The sequence below is a fragment of the Coptis chinensis genome, chromosome 1, assembly GCF_015680905.1.
Source record: "Coptis chinensis isolate HL-2020 chromosome 1, ASM1568090v1, whole genome shotgun sequence".
Taxonomy (NCBI): Eukaryota; Viridiplantae; Streptophyta; class Magnoliopsida; order Ranunculales; family Ranunculaceae; genus Coptis; species Coptis chinensis.
The window spans coordinates 35677903-35694339 of NC_141456.1; the positions used below are offsets into that span (position 1 = coordinate 35677903).

The 16437-nt window shown below is 37.8% G+C and overlaps 1 protein-coding gene and 1 long non-coding RNA gene across 4 annotated transcripts; one reads left to right on the plus strand and one right to left on the minus strand.

The window, feature by feature from the left end:
• The first annotated feature begins 606 nt into the window (after positions 1-606).
• Positions 607-7054, plus strand: LOC147523703 (glutamate--glyoxylate aminotransferase 2). Of its 3 annotated transcripts, none has more exons than XM_086599388.1 (14): positions 607-933; positions 1467-1632; positions 2970-3035; positions 3251-3368; positions 3481-3562; positions 3676-3763; positions 3881-4039; positions 4744-4917; positions 5009-5140; positions 5242-5307; positions 5526-5590; positions 6198-6289; positions 6396-6552; positions 6765-7054. In XM_086599388.1, exons 2-14 carry the CDS (start codon positions 1519-1521, stop codon positions 6892-6894), a joined length of 1443 nt encoding a protein of 480 aa, XP_086455514.1. In that variant the 5' UTR covers positions 607-933; positions 1467-1518; the 3' UTR covers positions 6895-7054. The 3 variants fall into 3 exon arrangements, with proteins under 3 accessions (XP_086455514.1, XP_086455516.1, XP_086455520.1); XM_086599390.1 differs by having other exon boundaries at positions 831-956; XM_086599394.1 differs by lacking the exon at positions 607-933 and adding an exon at positions 970-1188.
• Positions 7055-9698: 2644 nt separating this feature from the next.
• Positions 9699-14903, minus strand: LOC147523704 (uncharacterized). The gene is made up of 2 exons (XR_015196754.1): positions 13652-14903; positions 9699-10191 (listed from the first exon to the last, which is right to left on the minus strand). It is a non-coding gene; the product is annotated as an uncharacterized LOC147523704 (long non-coding RNA).
• Between the last annotated feature and the right edge of the window lie 1534 nt (positions 14904-16437).

Consider the following 16437-nt stretch of genomic DNA (forward strand, 5'->3'; position numbering starts at 1 on the left):
TAATGCGTCATATATAGAATAAATACCACATGTACTACAATTGTTAGTTAGCATTGCACGTATTCGTTATCTAATATATACATATGTAATATATCAAGCAGGTATATGTTAATGCATTAGTTAATATAGACAGTGCATTACACTATACATATAGACGTAGACACGTAAACATTATTATTAATATTTATAATACACATATTTAATGTAATATTATAAAACATATATTTAATAACACACATTCACTATTATATTAAATGTTATATATATTTAGTATAATTTTACACCTAACAAATATAGACTATATATAATAATAATATTTGGGTTTGTCTTTATTTAGTGTAATATAATACTAAATTTTATATATCAAAATCAAACTAATCGGTTCCGGTTTCGATTCGGATATCCATCAGTTTTTTACTATTCAGTTCTAACGGTTTTTGTTATTTATCGGGTCGGTTTTTAAAGACCCATTTTAAATATGTTTAATATTTTAATACTCAGACCCGCTATAAATGATTCCGGTTCCGGTTCAAATTCGGATAATTGGTACCATGCACACCCCTCGTCCTTTTGCACCATGTGGTGTAAGTTACGATATTCTTCATTATCTACCAAGTGCACAACCACCACACTTGCTACTTTCAACTTTCTAACTTTATCCAATTTTCATCATCGACCAATTCATTTCAGTGATTGTGGTCCATCACCGAAAAACAAATTATCCTTCTAGTTTTTTTGCTTGGTATATATTCAAGCAGCCCCTTAATACGAAAAATAAATTTTTATTATTTCAAAGAGTCAAGAAAACATACATGCACATGCACAGAGCACCACATATATAATAATGGGATATCCTTTCACTCAAACAAAACCATCCTGTGCCTTGACACTTCTCATCTCTACACGTAGCTAACCTCAATTTCCACTTTCCAGGTACCATTTTAGTTCATTTTAAGGTATCTCATTTCTACATGCAAAATTTTATCATTAATCAATGTCGGGGGTGCTTGTTTTTTGTCATTTTAATGTTGGCTTATTGCTATATCATCTTATCATGCTTTTGTGTTTCTGTTGATCTGGAAACTTGGGTTGTATCTTTCTTTGGACTAATTTGTCTTTTGGTGCTTCTAAATGCCTGAATTAGTAATGTTGTTGAAATTGAAATTGAGATGTAACTGTATCAAGAAGGTTAGGTGTTTTATAAACTACTACTCTCACCATGAATATTATGTTAGAACGTAAACTATAGGTCATATGGCATTAGGAATTACGCGTGGATTTATCTCATATGCATCTTAATTTTCAGTTATGTAATTTGCATACAAGTGATTAAGTGAATAGAATAAGAACAATACACAGCTTCATTCTAATTTTCCCTTTGACATAGATAGGAATTAAAAGCATTCAGATAGATTATATTCCTTTTGCACTGTTTACTCATTTTGATTCCCCATGAAAATTTTCAGTTGGAAGTCTGAGCTTTAGATCGGCACTGGGAACACTAATAACTACTCAATTATGTCAAAGGGATTAGACCATGACACACTGAATGAGAACGTGAAGAAGGCTCAATATGCTGTGAGAGGTGAGCTCTATCTTAGAGCTTCCGAGCTTCAGAAGGAAGGAAAGAAGGTAAATGTATTTTCAGTTTTGTTAGTAGTTTCTGCTTAAGGACTCTTCAATTAGATTTTGATCACCTTCTATTCCCTTTTTATTAGTTTCTCTTTATACTGAATAGTAATATTTAAAAGGCATTTTTAGACCCCGGGCCAAGCAGCAGCTATATTTCGTGTTGGCTATCATTATCCCCTACTCCCCTAGTCTAGTTTGCAATGGTTTCTGTAACTCTATAAGTATCATTAGCATTTATCTCTCCAGGTGTTCCTAAACACAATTATATTTGCATTTAAGACTACTTACTGCTTATCTTTGTTTTGTTAAAAATTAACATGTGAACATTTATTGTTTGAAGCAGTGCCAGTAAACTTCAGATTTAGTAGACTAGAACCTAGGAAGCAAGGACTCTGATAATGATGTTTTGATCGTGTCGGACACATCCAATACTTGTCCTAATATTATTACCAGGGACGGAGCCAGTAATCCGGTCTTGGGGGAGGGGGAATATATGAGGGGGTAGTAGTACACTTTCTCAAAAGCTTTGGAATGGCAAAGCCTCTATAGTTTCAGGAAATTCTGCACTGCTAGTAACATAAGATGGAAACCCTGATTATCATCTTATTTAAGATGGAAACCCTGGACATCTTGTATGTCACTTTTAGGACATTTTTACAACTATGTGGAATGGTGTTGGTGTGTAACACATCATTTTGTACAACAACAACGTTCTAGTTCTACATAGGGATGTGATCGTACATCGATGAAATGCAGACACAGTCTGTGTTTTTAATCTACAGGCTGCCTTGTAAAAGAATTTTCATCAATAGGATACTGACATTATACATTATCACAATTGATCACCAATCAACCAAATATATAGGGTTATATAAATTTAAAGTCGTGTCCTCGCTGGTACGCCTGTACCTGTGTTCCGGTTTTTCAATATCTGTCATATAGCTGTGTTGGTGTCGTGTTTGACATTATACTCATTTCCGTGTCTGCGCTTCCTAGACCAGTCAGAGTGCCCTTAAAATTATTGCCTAGGAACACACACGAGCTTTTTGATTAACTGTTTACATTTACATAGTAATGTACTTTAATGTGCTCTACGAGTTCATAAATCAGTGAATCTGCAAATTTTATCTGAGCAAATTGTGAAATCTCATGGGTTTGTATGTATAATACTATAATACCTGTGGGATTTTCGTCCTTTTAAAATACTGAGATGAATATGGATAATTTTTTCAAGGTTATCGTTTATTTTGATCAATTATTTCGTATGTAATCCATACTTTATCTAGGTTCTTGCTTAGTAGATTCTCTTTCAATCAAGCATTTCAACTTATGTGCAGATTATATTTACAAATGTTGGCAACCCGCATGCTTTAGGACAGAAGCCACTGACCTTCCCTCGCCAGGTTTATCACTATTCTGTTCTCTTTTGTCCTATACTTTATTCATTGCACGATGATATTTTTTCCCATCTTGCAAATTGATTATCTTGAAGATATTTGGTTGGTCCTTTGAAGATTAAATAAACGGGTTCTGCAGTATCCTTTGAGAAGTAGCTTGGATGCACATGATTTTAGTGGTTTTTCACTAACTGCCAACTTAAGAAAGCTGTTCGTTCCAGGTTGTGGCTCTATGCCAAGCTCCATTTCTACTGGATGATCCTAATGTGGGACTCGTCTTCCCAGCAGATGCCATTGCTAGAGCTAAACATTACCTTTCTTTGACATCGGGTGGCCTAGGTGTGCTTTCTAATGCGCCATAATGAGCTTTCTATTTTACCACTCTTTATATCTACATATATTTTTATGTTTTAGAGGAACTTGATAGTGTCTGCCTCTTTAAATCTATTAGGTGCCTACAGTGATTCCCGAGGACTTCCAGGAGTGCGGAAGGAAGTGGCAGAGTTTATTGAAAGGCGTGATGGCTATCCAAGGTCGCAGAATATGATACTTATTTACAAAACATACTTCTAAGTACCCGAGGAAAATGAACTCTGTTCCTAAAGTGAATCTGACCTTTTTTCTCTGGAATTTGTACCGACTGCAGTGACCCAGAACTGATATATCTGACGGATGGTGCTAGCAAAGGAGTAATGCAAATCTTGAATACAATTATACGTGGTCAAAGTGATGGGGTACTAGATCTTCCTGAGTAGCTTTGTGATCTTTTACTCTCACTTTTGAGACACTTGCCCTTATTCTCTGTGCATTTTCATTTTATTCTAAAATGTTTTTGACTTCTGCACTGGCAGATTCTGGTTCCAGTTCCACAATACCCACTTTATTCAGCTGCAATATCTTTATATGGTGGTTCTCTTGTTCCATATTACTTGGAAGAGACTGCAAATTGGGGTCTTGATGTAAATAACCTTCGCCAGTCAGTTGCAGAAGCCCGTTCAAGAGGCATAACTGTGAGTATGCATCTATTTATGAATTGAAGGAGTCTGTTTACAGACCACTCTTTCACCCATGAACTTGTCTGGTTTTACTTAATTTAAAACAATTCATTATAATATGTGGAGAACTTAGTTATGATAAACGCAAATTGACATGTGCTCTTGATGAAACTTGACTAAGCTCACCTAATTATGATGTTTGCCACTGCTGGATAAATAGATGTTCATGATAGTGGAGGACAAGCCAAATAGCCATACCCATGCATCACATACATATGCCGACTCTCGAAATACAAGGTTCCTATTGTCCTTACGATTACCAAAGCAGTAAGTTGGAGTGTCCCGTATGTGTTTCTAGATTAGTTCTTGGGAAATCAAATACTCCTATGAAGTGAGTGAGTGAAATGGTAAGAGAACATGCACTTTGACGTACAAAGGATATGGCAATCATGCATTGCTTGTAGAGCCCAACCAAGCTAATCTATAAACATGTTTGAGTCGATGAAAAGTACCTTCAACACACGTCTATGTATTTTCTGACAGATGGTCTATAATATTCTATTAAGCCATCCCATGAACATGATGCTGTTCATGGTATACATTACCTATTAGGGAAAATTATCATGATTCATGCTTTCTGAATTCGGATTTTCATACAGTATTCATTACGTGGGAAAACTGCTTATTCTTCTGGTTTTTATATGTTGGGATGTGATTAGGTGAGGGCCATGGTGATTATAAACCCAGGAAACCCGACTGGTCAGTGTTTGAGCGAAGCCAATCTGCAGGAAATACTAAAATTTTGTTACCGAGAAAAGTTGGTCCTTATGGCAGATGAAGTTTATCAGCAGAACATATACCAGGATGCACGGCCCTTCTTAAGTGCAAGAAAGGTATAATAGTTATATGTTTCTTAGCCCTCATTCCATTATAACACTTCTGGAGCTTACCTTGAACTAAAATTAATCACTCGAACACTGATAGGTTTTGCTGGACATGGGTCTACCCGTAAGCAAGGAAGTCCAACTTGTATCTTTCCACACTGTGTCTAAAGGGTATTGGGGAGAATGCGGACAGCGAGGAGGGTACTTTGAAATGGCAAATATTCCTCCACAGGTTCTTAACTTTTTTAATGTGACTTCTTCTGCAGAGTATTCTCTCATTTCAAGCTGTATTTAATTGCTAATGTTTACGCATCATGTTAACCTGGATTGCAGACTGTTGACGAAATTTATAAGATTGCGTCCATATCACTCAGTCCAAATGTTCCTGGACAAATATTTGTAAGTAATGATTCAGTTATGCTGTCTCAAACTTGTCATGTAACAAGTGAAAACCAAATAGCTTAGCACATTTTAGCTCATTCTTGTCATATCCTATCACTTTCTGACTCTCTGTGCTATTTATGCTCATGCTCCTATATATCTGATGCTTCCAGCTTCCTGTGGTAGATATATTTAATGAGTCCTCTAAATGGATTTATTTGTTCTTTTTTGTTCAGATGGGTTTGATGGTCAGTCCTCCCAAGCCAGGAGACATCTCATATCAGAAGTATGTTCAGGAGAGGTATGAACGGAATCTATTGTTGATAGCTGAAATAAAAACAAATCTATTTTGTTTTTTGGTTGGTTGGTTAGTTCTTCTGTTTTCACCATGATTAGCTTTGATGACCAATTATTACTGCTTTCACATGACAATTGCCTGGCTCGTGGCTGACATTGTGTTTATATTTCTTGAAAGATACGATAGAATATAATGACACTCGGTGGCTGAAGAACAAAAATGGCTTTAAACTTGCTAGTCAAACTGAAAGCCTGAAAGATAAATACTAGAAATTGAATGTGTACCTAACTTTTGAGAAGTTTATTTCAAAGTATTCATCTGCCTTTGCTCAAGGTTCATCATAGACCAAGAACTTGATCCCGTGATCGGAAATGACTTGTGTAGCTGAAACACCACCTGACGATGTTTTAACTGATGGCTTATTGCATTTGCTCTAATTTTGCCATCTTACATTCTTATTCATATGGATATAACATATAACTAGATTTGTCAGTATGATCTATTCCTTGGGGAATATATATCTAGGAATGGGATGGCCCGGGATGGATGTTTTCTATATGAAGATTACATAATATATCTTTACTGGTCATGACTCACTATCCTTTTGCAGCAACTCAGTTCTTGAATCATTAAGGAGGAGAGCCCACATAATGACTAATGGATTCAACAGTTGCAGAAATGTAGTTTGCAACTTTACAGAAGGTGTCTAGTGGTTCTATCAGTAACCATTACGATTTTATGTGTTGCATGTGGTTTTATTGCACCAATTTTTTTTAAGGAGCGGCTTCTAATAGAAATGCGTTTTCAGGAGCTATGTATTCATTCCCACAAATAAGATTACCACCAAAAGCGATCGAAGTTGCGAAAAAGGCTGGAAAAGTCCCCGATGTTTTCTATTGTCTCAAGCTATTGGAAGCCACTGGCATTTCTACCGTCCCTGGTTCTGGATTTGGTCAGAAAGAAGGGTAACAATCTACTCCAAGTTTTCCCCTGTACTGTTTTGCTGAAGAAAAAGATGCACGAGACTGTCCTAGTATTTTTGTCAATGTCAATCAGTAGATGAATATGAGAACCATATTGCTCATAGACCCCACTTAGTTTACTTGATTTAATCTTTCTACAATGTACTAAGGTATAATATGAAATGGAATAGGTCTAATACTTTGCTTCTTTACAGGGTTTTCCACCTAAGGACAACCATCTTACCAGCTGAAGAAGACATGCCTGCAATCATGGAAAGTTTTAAGAAGTTCAATGACGAGTTCATGGAACAATATGAGGAACATAGAGGATATTCAAGGATGTAAAGGAGTTGAAAAGAAATCATAATTTGTATACAGTTCTGTCAATTCATTTACACCCTACCTTCTGCCGACTCTCCTCTCTTAAAAGGGGTATATCCTTGTGTATTTTCACTGGTTCAAACTTGCATTTGTATTTTATGTACATGGATTGATTTTTCTCTCATGTTCAAGGTTTCTACATATCCATTGGCTTCTCAATTCTGAATCATGCAATAAAGTACACCAAAGTTCAGCATGAAGGATGACAGCTTAGACTGAAAACTAATGTAAATTATGTTTTGGGTTGTATTCTTGTCAAATTTTCGACTTCTCTGAGATAGTGAGTCTTCTTGACATGGACAGGTTGCCACCAAAGAATCGAAGAGTTGTAGTTCCAAAACCTATAAAATTTAGATTTCTGTAGGTGGAGGCAACCAGTTTGCACAGACATAAGAATTTATAAACTTAGCGACCTGGAGGTCCGTAGGCTGAAAGAAATCAAATACATCATTAGCTTAAACGAAGCAAAATATTTTCCAGCAAACACTCTACTGCCGGTTGAGAACAAGAAGGATCGATAGTTTCCAAGCTCAGTTGCTGCAACTTTGCGTCCCTCGTGGCAATTATGCTACTTGGCTCAGCATTAACAAACACCAACTAGCTTTGAAGTGATGGGAAATAGAACAAACCAGCGAGTACTACCATTTGTCATAGGATGACAAGGAGAATTATTTTATTTTTGTAATGTTGCAAGCAAATCAGTAGCACAGACCAGCATTATCATGAGGGAGGACTAATATGCTCGGTTTTTAGCCAAAACGAACAGTTTATGTGCGCTAGCTAGGGCTGGTTAGGCTGGTAGCTATTTTATTGCATGCTAGATCCCTAGTTGGCTACTTCAATGTTCAGCAGATATACCAGGTCCATTTTCACGTCCGCGTAATTTACAACCAAGAGCACGATATTTTCAAACATTTTTTTTTTTCCGATAATACCTTATATATTAACAAGAAATAAGCCAAAAGGCCCTAATTCCAGTTTTTATCACTGATAAAACCAACTGGATTTACAAATCATTGGTTAGGACAAGTTAGACGTCATAATCACTAATAAAACTGGTTTTTGGTTTTTAATCATTCAAAAGGACAAGTCCATGTTGACTTGACTTTTTTTTTTTTTAATATCCAATTATACCCTTCTATGTTTCGTAGTATATAAGTCATCATTCATTTGAACTAAAACAAAAAAAAATTGGAAAAACCATCGAGCCTACGCATTTGAATATTAAAGCCAATCTAGAGATTCTATATTTCATTTGATTCATTTGAAGGTTTGTCTCAACTTTATTATTCAAATCAAATTGATTCGATTCGATGTTTGTTTTGATTCATTTTATTTGTTTGTTGAATTATAAATGTTTTGTTTTTTGTTAACTATTTTATTAATATATGTTTATTTTGATTTGATTCGATTTTTTTTTTTTGTTTGATTCATTATGGATCTAACTTTTTGAGTATGCACTAACAACTGTGCATACCACATTTTTTAATGATGTGGTTGGTTGATTTTGCAAAGTGCTATGGATTTTAGTGTGCTACCACCAAATGTCAAGAGGGGTCCTGGTAGACCATGTTTTAAGAGAATTGAGAATACAGGTGCAATGCTAAAAAACCATAAGTGCGAAAATGTCATTCGACCGACCACCACAATCGCAAGACTTGCACTTGGGAAAAAGAATGCACTAACCAAAAGAATGAGGGGCAAAGGAATGAGGGGAAAGGAGTGAGGCATTCGATGTTGCAATTATTTTTTCAATGTCAACACATACATTCAAGTAAACATACATGATTCTCTATTGGATATTCTCCGTAATTCAATAAAAGTTTATTTTAGTTTGTTGGTTCCATTTTTTGTTTTTCGTACATCTATCCCGGAATTTCATCTCCTCAATCAAATCCACATTATTTTTGTATGTGAGAGGGTATGCGTAGTTTTCAACCGACAGTTTTTGCCTTTTGGTGGTGGTAGTTCATCAACAAAACTAATTGTCGGCTACCACAATACATACACACAACCATCTCAAGCTGCATTGAAGCAAATCCATGAGGAGAGACAAGTAGTGTGGTTGAAACATTACCGTTAATTGAAACAATGTATCCTACATCGACATGGTATGCCTTAGATTTTTTTGTTTGTTTTGTACAAAACCACAACATGTAAACTTGGTTAATGCACAATTAATACTTATACTATATTCAATTGCATGAATTAAATTCATTAAAAGAAAAATATATAATGTAAACCAAAGATTGTAACATTCATTAAAAAGTACTTGTTTTCAACTTAAATTCATTATCCAACAAAACATACATCGCTGGCACTTGAAAGTTGCAACTAACAATTTCATCCATTTGACCAACATACATTTTCACAATCAAATTTCCATCAAATTCACGTTGTGTTTGGTATCCATCGATGTCACCTCGTGATACCAAAGAAGTAGTATGCACCGACACTTGTGCATACCATTTTCTTTGTGATGTTTGGTATGCACCGATGTCTCAAGCATATCTCGCGCATACCAAAGAAGTAGTATGCACACTTGTTGTGCATACTATTTTCTTTTGTGATGTTTGGTATGCATCACGCGTTTGTGCATACCTGATTCCAAGAGGTAGTATGCAATGACACTTGTGCATAACATTTTCTTTGTGATGTTTGGTATGCATTGATGTTTGTGCATACTAAGGTGGTATGCACCGACACCTGTGCATACCAGGGTACTATTGTCTTTTTCGGACAAAAGTCAACTATTGTCCTTGAGAGTGTTTTTGAAATGCGGGTGGGTTTTTTGGTTCATTATTTCGGAATTTTGTCCTTTTTAGTTTTGTCCCCATATATTAATAATCAACCATCAAACTATTACAGGGATAACCTTGTCTGTCAGGATACATTCTAGTAGCTGAACCATTTGCTGCTGATGGGAAGCCCATTTAGCCAACAAATGTGCCTCTCCATTAGATCTCCTGTTAATCCACTTAAACTTACAAAAAGCAAAATCAGAGCTTAAACTAACTACATAATCTCTCAAGCTCTCATACATCTATGAACAAGAATGGCTATTAAATGCCTTAATAACCTCTAGGCTTCTACATACACAGCATTCCACCCAGAGGCAAGAGCAAGCCCTATTGCCACCTCAGCAGCCACCATCTCTGCTTCCTCTGCTGACCTAGCTTGGAATCTTCTGGTGCCTGCCCCTACTACTCTCTCTTCTGAATCCCAAGCTATTGTTCCAGCTGTTGCCTCTCCTGAAGTAACCTGAAACGCAGCATCAAACCTAATGTTAATACAATCATTAGGAATAACTGGAAACTTAGAATCTAAATCAAAGTTGGATTGATCAAAAGAAGACTCAGGAAGGTTAGTATGTTCATGTTGTAGGTTGCTTGCTGCAAGTCCATTATAACAATTGCATGCCTCCACCTCACTTCTTATGAGAGTTCTTTCTCTGTTTGGTAACCTATGCTTCATTTCTTGTTTTCCAAATGTTGTATAGCAGGTAGCAAGCCTGAACCCCTGCCTGGGATATGTGTTGGCTCTTATTATTGCTCCAACTAAGAAATTTAGTAACCCATTCTCTGGCATTATTCCAGCCCCTGACTCTCCATTCTTAGAACCAAGCCTAAGGAGAACCACAAAGTTCTGGACCATTCACATTCAAAGAACAGATGGCTATCTGTTTCCAAACTTTTATAACACAAGGGGCAAGAGAAATCCCCCAATATTTTCCTAGAAGCCAACCTATCCCCCATTGGCAAAACATACATGTATACTTTCCAAAGGAACATCTAGATATTGGCTGACAATCTAGCTTTCCAAAGGAGCTTAACAGTATGGGTATCAAAGCTAGAACTCTGCCCTACAACATTATCCTTGGATAAATACTTGTAGGCAGATTTCACTGTGAATCTCCCAGACTTCTCCCCACTCCAAACCATCCTGTCCTTTCCAAGACCCAAAGGTCTGATCATAACCTCCTTGATTCTTGTAACTAGGAAATGTGGGAAGAAAGTTGTAAGCTTGGCCTCATCCCAGCCAGTCCTATCCTCATGAAACAAGTCAACCACATGGAGCTCTTCCAGTTTGGGATCCTCCACCCCTAATTCTCTTAAGGTCTTAGGTTTCCCATTGCAGATCACCCAAGGGTCATCCAAGATAGATGTGGAAGTACCACTATGAATCCCCTAGACCAACCCTCCACTAATAAGGTTGAAAGTTCTGTGTATACATTTCCAAAAGAAAGAGGCATACCCAGGTGGTTTCCAAACATCCTCAATCCAGTTTTTTCCATATATACTAGCAAGGGGTTTTGTCCATATAGATTCAATATCAGTGGCAGTTTTCCAAGGAAGCTTGGCTAGCATGGCTACATTTAAGTCTCTCATCTTCCTGAGTCCCAATCATCTTTCAGACTTGGGTTTACATAAGTTGTCCCACCTAATGGTGTGAACACTTTTTGAATTTTCCAAACCATGCCAAAAAAAATCTCTACATGCTTTGTCAATTTTGTTACAGGTAGACATAGGAAGCATATAGGTAGACATAGCATATAAATGGGTGGCCTGTACCACAGACTGGATCAGGGTAGCCCTTCCAGCTGTGAGAGTACCTTAGCCTTCCATCCTTTAATCTTATTATGGATCTAGTCCACTAAGAAGTCAAAATCCTCTGTCTTCTTTTGAGAAAGCATGATAGGGATGCCCAAATATTTATCTTTTGGGTCAAACAGTCTCATCTTCCAAAACTTTTTCAACTTGATCTTGTTTCTAAAGTTGATATTTCTACTGAAAAACATACTTGATTTGTCAAAATTGATCAATTGACCAGAAGCAACAGCACAGTAATCTTGAAGGATGTCCTTAAGGTGACCCCCATCCTCAAGATTACCTCTGGTGAATAGAATCAAATCATCAGCATAAAGAAGATGGGATATGGGGGGAGAGGCTCTCCTGATCTTAATCCCATGGACTTTCTCTTCAACCTCAGCTATAGTAATCATCCTAGATAGGGCCTCAGACATGATGATAAACACGTAAGGTGATAAAGGATCACCCTATCTGAGGCCTCTTTCAGGGATGATCTTATTAAGAGGACTCTCATTCAATAAAACTTGGAAAGATACAGTGGATATGCATTGCTTGATCAGGGTTCTCCACTTTTGACTGAACCCCAGCCTCTTAAAGATGTTATCTACCAAAGACCATTCTACCCTATCATAAGCTTTTGCCATATCCATCTTTAAAGCAACCCACCCATGATGCTTATCTTTCATGTTTTTCATGTGATGAAACAGCTCACATGCTAACCCAGTATTGTCTCCTATGTTTCTCCCTTTAATGAAATCCCTTTGAAAGGGTGAGACAATTTTATTCAGATGACTCTTTAAGCCTATTGGCTAAATTTTTTGAAATAACTTTATAACAGAAGTTGCATAGACTGATAGGCCTAAAATTTGCCACAATCTCAGGATTATTGATCTTGGGAATAAGAGCTATATAGGTTTCATTAAAGGTGAGGTTGAGCTCCCCCTTAGTAAAAAAATCCTTCACAAAGGCAACAATACTGCCCACAATATCCCAGGTGTTTTGATAAAAATACCCTTGGAACCCATCAGGTCCAGGAGCCTTTAGACTGCCCATCTTTCTGACCACTCTCCAAATATCCTCATATGTAGGAATGGCACTGTCAGAATCTCATTTTCCTTAGCTGTAATATAAGGTTGAAACAAATTGAGAATACTATCATTTTTTTGGAGATGATCAGAGTTGAAGAGAGCTCTAAAGTATAGTAGGAATTAATGTTATCCCCCACTTCAGCTCTCCCCACACTCCATCCCCCCTTGCTTCTGTAGCATTTCAATGTTGTTCTTCCTTCTTCTAAAGATGGTTGAAAGATGGAAAAACCTTGTGTTTCTCCCACCATCTTTCAACCAATGATTAGTGGATTTCTGTTTCCAAAAACTCTCCTCCTTAACCAACTAATCAAACAGCTCAGTTTTTAAACCTTTAGCTTTTTCATAGTTGGTTAGGAAGAAAAGTTTTTTCAACACATCCTCCAGCTCTTTATTCACTTTTTTAATATTAGTGAAGATGTTGCCAAACACCTTCTTATTCCAAATAGATAGATGTTGCTGTGTCATCTTATACTTTAGGATAACATTAATATCAGGCATACCATGAGATATAGAATTCCAAGCAATATCTATCACAGGCATGTATGAGTTATTAGAGAACCACATATTGTAGAATCTAAAAGTTTGTTATGTTCAGCTCTATTGTCTTCTTTAGCACTGAGGTTTATCATAATAAACAGGTGATCAGAACTAACATTAACAACATTATTCACATGCATATTAGGAAAGAGGATAACCCAGTCATCAGTAGTCATAACTCTATCTAATCTCTCTAGGATATGATTATGAGGGGCACTGTTATTGCTCTAAGTATACTTAGGACCCTTGAACCCTAGATCAATCAGCCCAAGGTCATTAATTAAACCATTAAACTCAACCATACTCTTATAAAAAATACTCCTACTACCTATTTTTTCATCAAGAGATCTAATGGCATTGAAATCCCCAAACAGACACTAAGGTCCAGTTATCAGGGTGGCACATCCCTGAGCTCAGTCCAAACTTTATGTCTATTACATGCTAATGGTTCCCCATAAACAAAAGAAAAGAACCAAGACTCATTACAAAAGTAATTTGTAAGTTTACCTGTCACTTGGTTCCGAGTTGCCCCCAAGATTTCCAGATCCACCCCTTCTTTCCAGAGAACTACAAGCCTCCCACTTAGACCCACAGCTGGAACACAGAAACATCCCATATACTTAACCATCCTACTAATCCCTTGCATCCTATCACTTCCAACCTTAGTTTCAGACAAACATATAATATCAGGGTCAAACCTACCTATTAAGTCTTTTAAATTTTGAATTGTCATGGAGGAACTGATTCCCCGGCAATTCCAGGTTTGTATCATGGTTGACGAGGATAGCTGTCGCGAACCTTAGAGGAGACACCAGACCCCCACTGTTTCCAGACTCCTCTCCACCACAGTTATTTTCTTCACCAACCCTACAGCCCCCATCATAGCCACTTACCTGAACTGAACATTCCCCCTTATACTATTTCTTATCTATACAGGACCTCTTTCTTATCAACAAATAATCATCAATAGCTATTGCCTTTGGCTGTGGGAATTTGACCTGAGAGATACTGTCCTCTGATTCATATCCACCATCTTCCAAACTTCCTTGAATTAAATCCACACGCGCATTTCCTATTGACACTTCCTCTTGCAAACCACCATTCTGATCCCCCATATTATTGCCAGCCTCTAGAGAGTGATACTCTTCCCCCATTATGTAAAAGCATCTGATGGAATTTGATCTTCTGGAAAGGAATGTCCCGAAATATCAGATGGGATGGTAGAATCCATAGATCTATTCGAGATAGACGGTTCCGTTGATACCATTGAATCACTTGAAATACTTATAACTGGGGCTGCTTCAGGGATAAGCATGTGTCCCAATCCTCTAGCCCTCAGATCATCAGCCTCTCTTTTAGCCTTCTTTGATTGTTTTGCTACCATCCTTAGACAATATCTTTCCAATTCACCATCATCCATATTTTCAAACTTTTTTCCAGATCTTGAGAGATACTTTCATTTTTCTCCCACACTAGCCCCTTGTACAGAACCAACTCTCCGTTTATCAAAACCTTTACTTTTTCCTCGAGACACCAAAGTCTTAAACCTCCGTCCACGTGGAGGTAAACCAGAGAAACTGAAAATGTTTTGCTCTTTTCCAGCTGGTGGATTGGTTTGAGAAATCCCATTGTGTTTGGTATTCTCAAGAAAAGGTATGAGTGTCTTGGAACAAGGTGAGAGAAAAATTGGCGAGGCGTGATCATTTTAAGATTTGTTTCCTGTTCCCAAAGATCCCTCCATCAGAGCTAGAGCCCTTAGCCCTACACCTGTACCTTCCAGAGAATCTGATCTCTCCTCTTGGGCCTGATGTGATCCAACCACCATGGACTCTCTTTGTTAATCCAGGTCCATCTCCGAAGAACCAAAGCCCCAGACTACTAAGGCCTTTTCTTTATATCCTGGCCCATGACCCAACCTCAGGAAAATCTCTTGGGCTTCTTGGGCCCCTGTCTCATGGGTATGGGCCGGACTTACCATGCATTGATCCACATTATCCAAACTCTGTCCTTCCATCTCTGCATCCCCAACGGCTACTGAATCAGAATTCCCCATAGCTGATCCACCCGTTCTGACCTCTGTCAGACCAGACCGTTTCTCCTCCATATCTTTTGTACTATTCTCCAACCCACTTGCCACCTGAGCTACCCTAGGCGGTGTTAAGATGAGCCCCGCCCCTTGCCAGTGTCTTCTGCCTAGAGAACCTTTATTTCTAGCTGGGATCTAATCCAGTCTTGGTTTCTGAGGGATTCCCGAGATAGTGACTGTTGCCAGGGAGGAGGAGGCCACTCCATTGTAGAACACATTTGCCCTCAGAAGGAAAGAAAAGTTGTTTTTTATATCCCTAGGGGATCCTCCCAGTTTCCTTAACTCCACACTATGTTTTTCTCTAATGTTATAGTAATGCAAACCATGTCCAATACAACCACAGAAGTAACAAAAAATGTCCAGTTTTTTCATATTTGAAGGTAACTGGAAGAACTTCCCCCAGCTCCGTGCACAATTCTATACCTTTAAGTAATCTTTCTTTGATATCCATACGAACTCTAACCCTTGCAACTGGTTTTTTAAACTCAGATAAACAACAGAGGTCCAACCCCTTTACTTTGCCTAGATTCAACCCAATGGTTTGGACATTTTCCTTATTTATCCGATCTCTTGGATGCCCATAGATTTGGACCCAGAAATCCACTCTATCAAACTTCCGATCAGCTTCCCAAGAGTTCAGCGTATTTATCTTTTTTGATGGACAGAATAAAACCTTGTATCAGCCAAGGACCATTCTGTCTGACATGGTTGTATTCATCCACATTGTCAAACACCATCTTGTAAAGGCCTTTTGAAATCACTCCTATGCTTGTCTCTCCTTTTGTTTGCTAGCACTTATGTACCTCCTCCGCGAAATCTTGCAAAGGGATATGCTTGTCCCCATACAGCTTACCCACCAAGGTTGTGTGTTCTCTAGGGTCTTCTGCCAAGTTCTTACAGCCAATCTCTACAAACTTTTTTTCTTTTGAACAAAACAGATTCTGCATATCAGCTTGGAGTTTTTCTATTCTTATTCTGGTATTCTCCCCTTGTTCGTCATCACCCACATTACTCCCTTGTGTCACTTCCATTTAAAGCCAGGTGACCCCAAGATGCAACAGAAAAAACAAAGGTGGTTAGCTAAAGGAGGGGTTGAAAAAGAGACCAAGAGCTAGGATGTATGTATAAGAAGGGAGATGGGATGATATAGTTTAGCAAACAATATGATGGATACAGGCTAGTGTCTCTTTGTTTGCAGATCCACCCA

Excerpts from the sequence above, each read along its gene's own strand:
- LOC147523703 (XM_086599388.1), top strand. The coding sequence starts at position 1,519 with ATGTCAAAGGGATTAGACCATGACACACTGAATGAGAACGTGAAGAAG. Across the intron at positions 1,633-2,969 it reads TTCAGAAGGAAGGAAAGAAG|ATTATATTTACAAATGTTGG; the intron begins GTAAATGTATTT and ends ACTTATGTGCAG. Across the intron at positions 5,591-6,197 it reads CAGAAGTATGTTCAGGAGAG|CAACTCAGTTCTTGAATCAT; the intron begins GTATGAACGGAA and ends ATCCTTTTGCAG.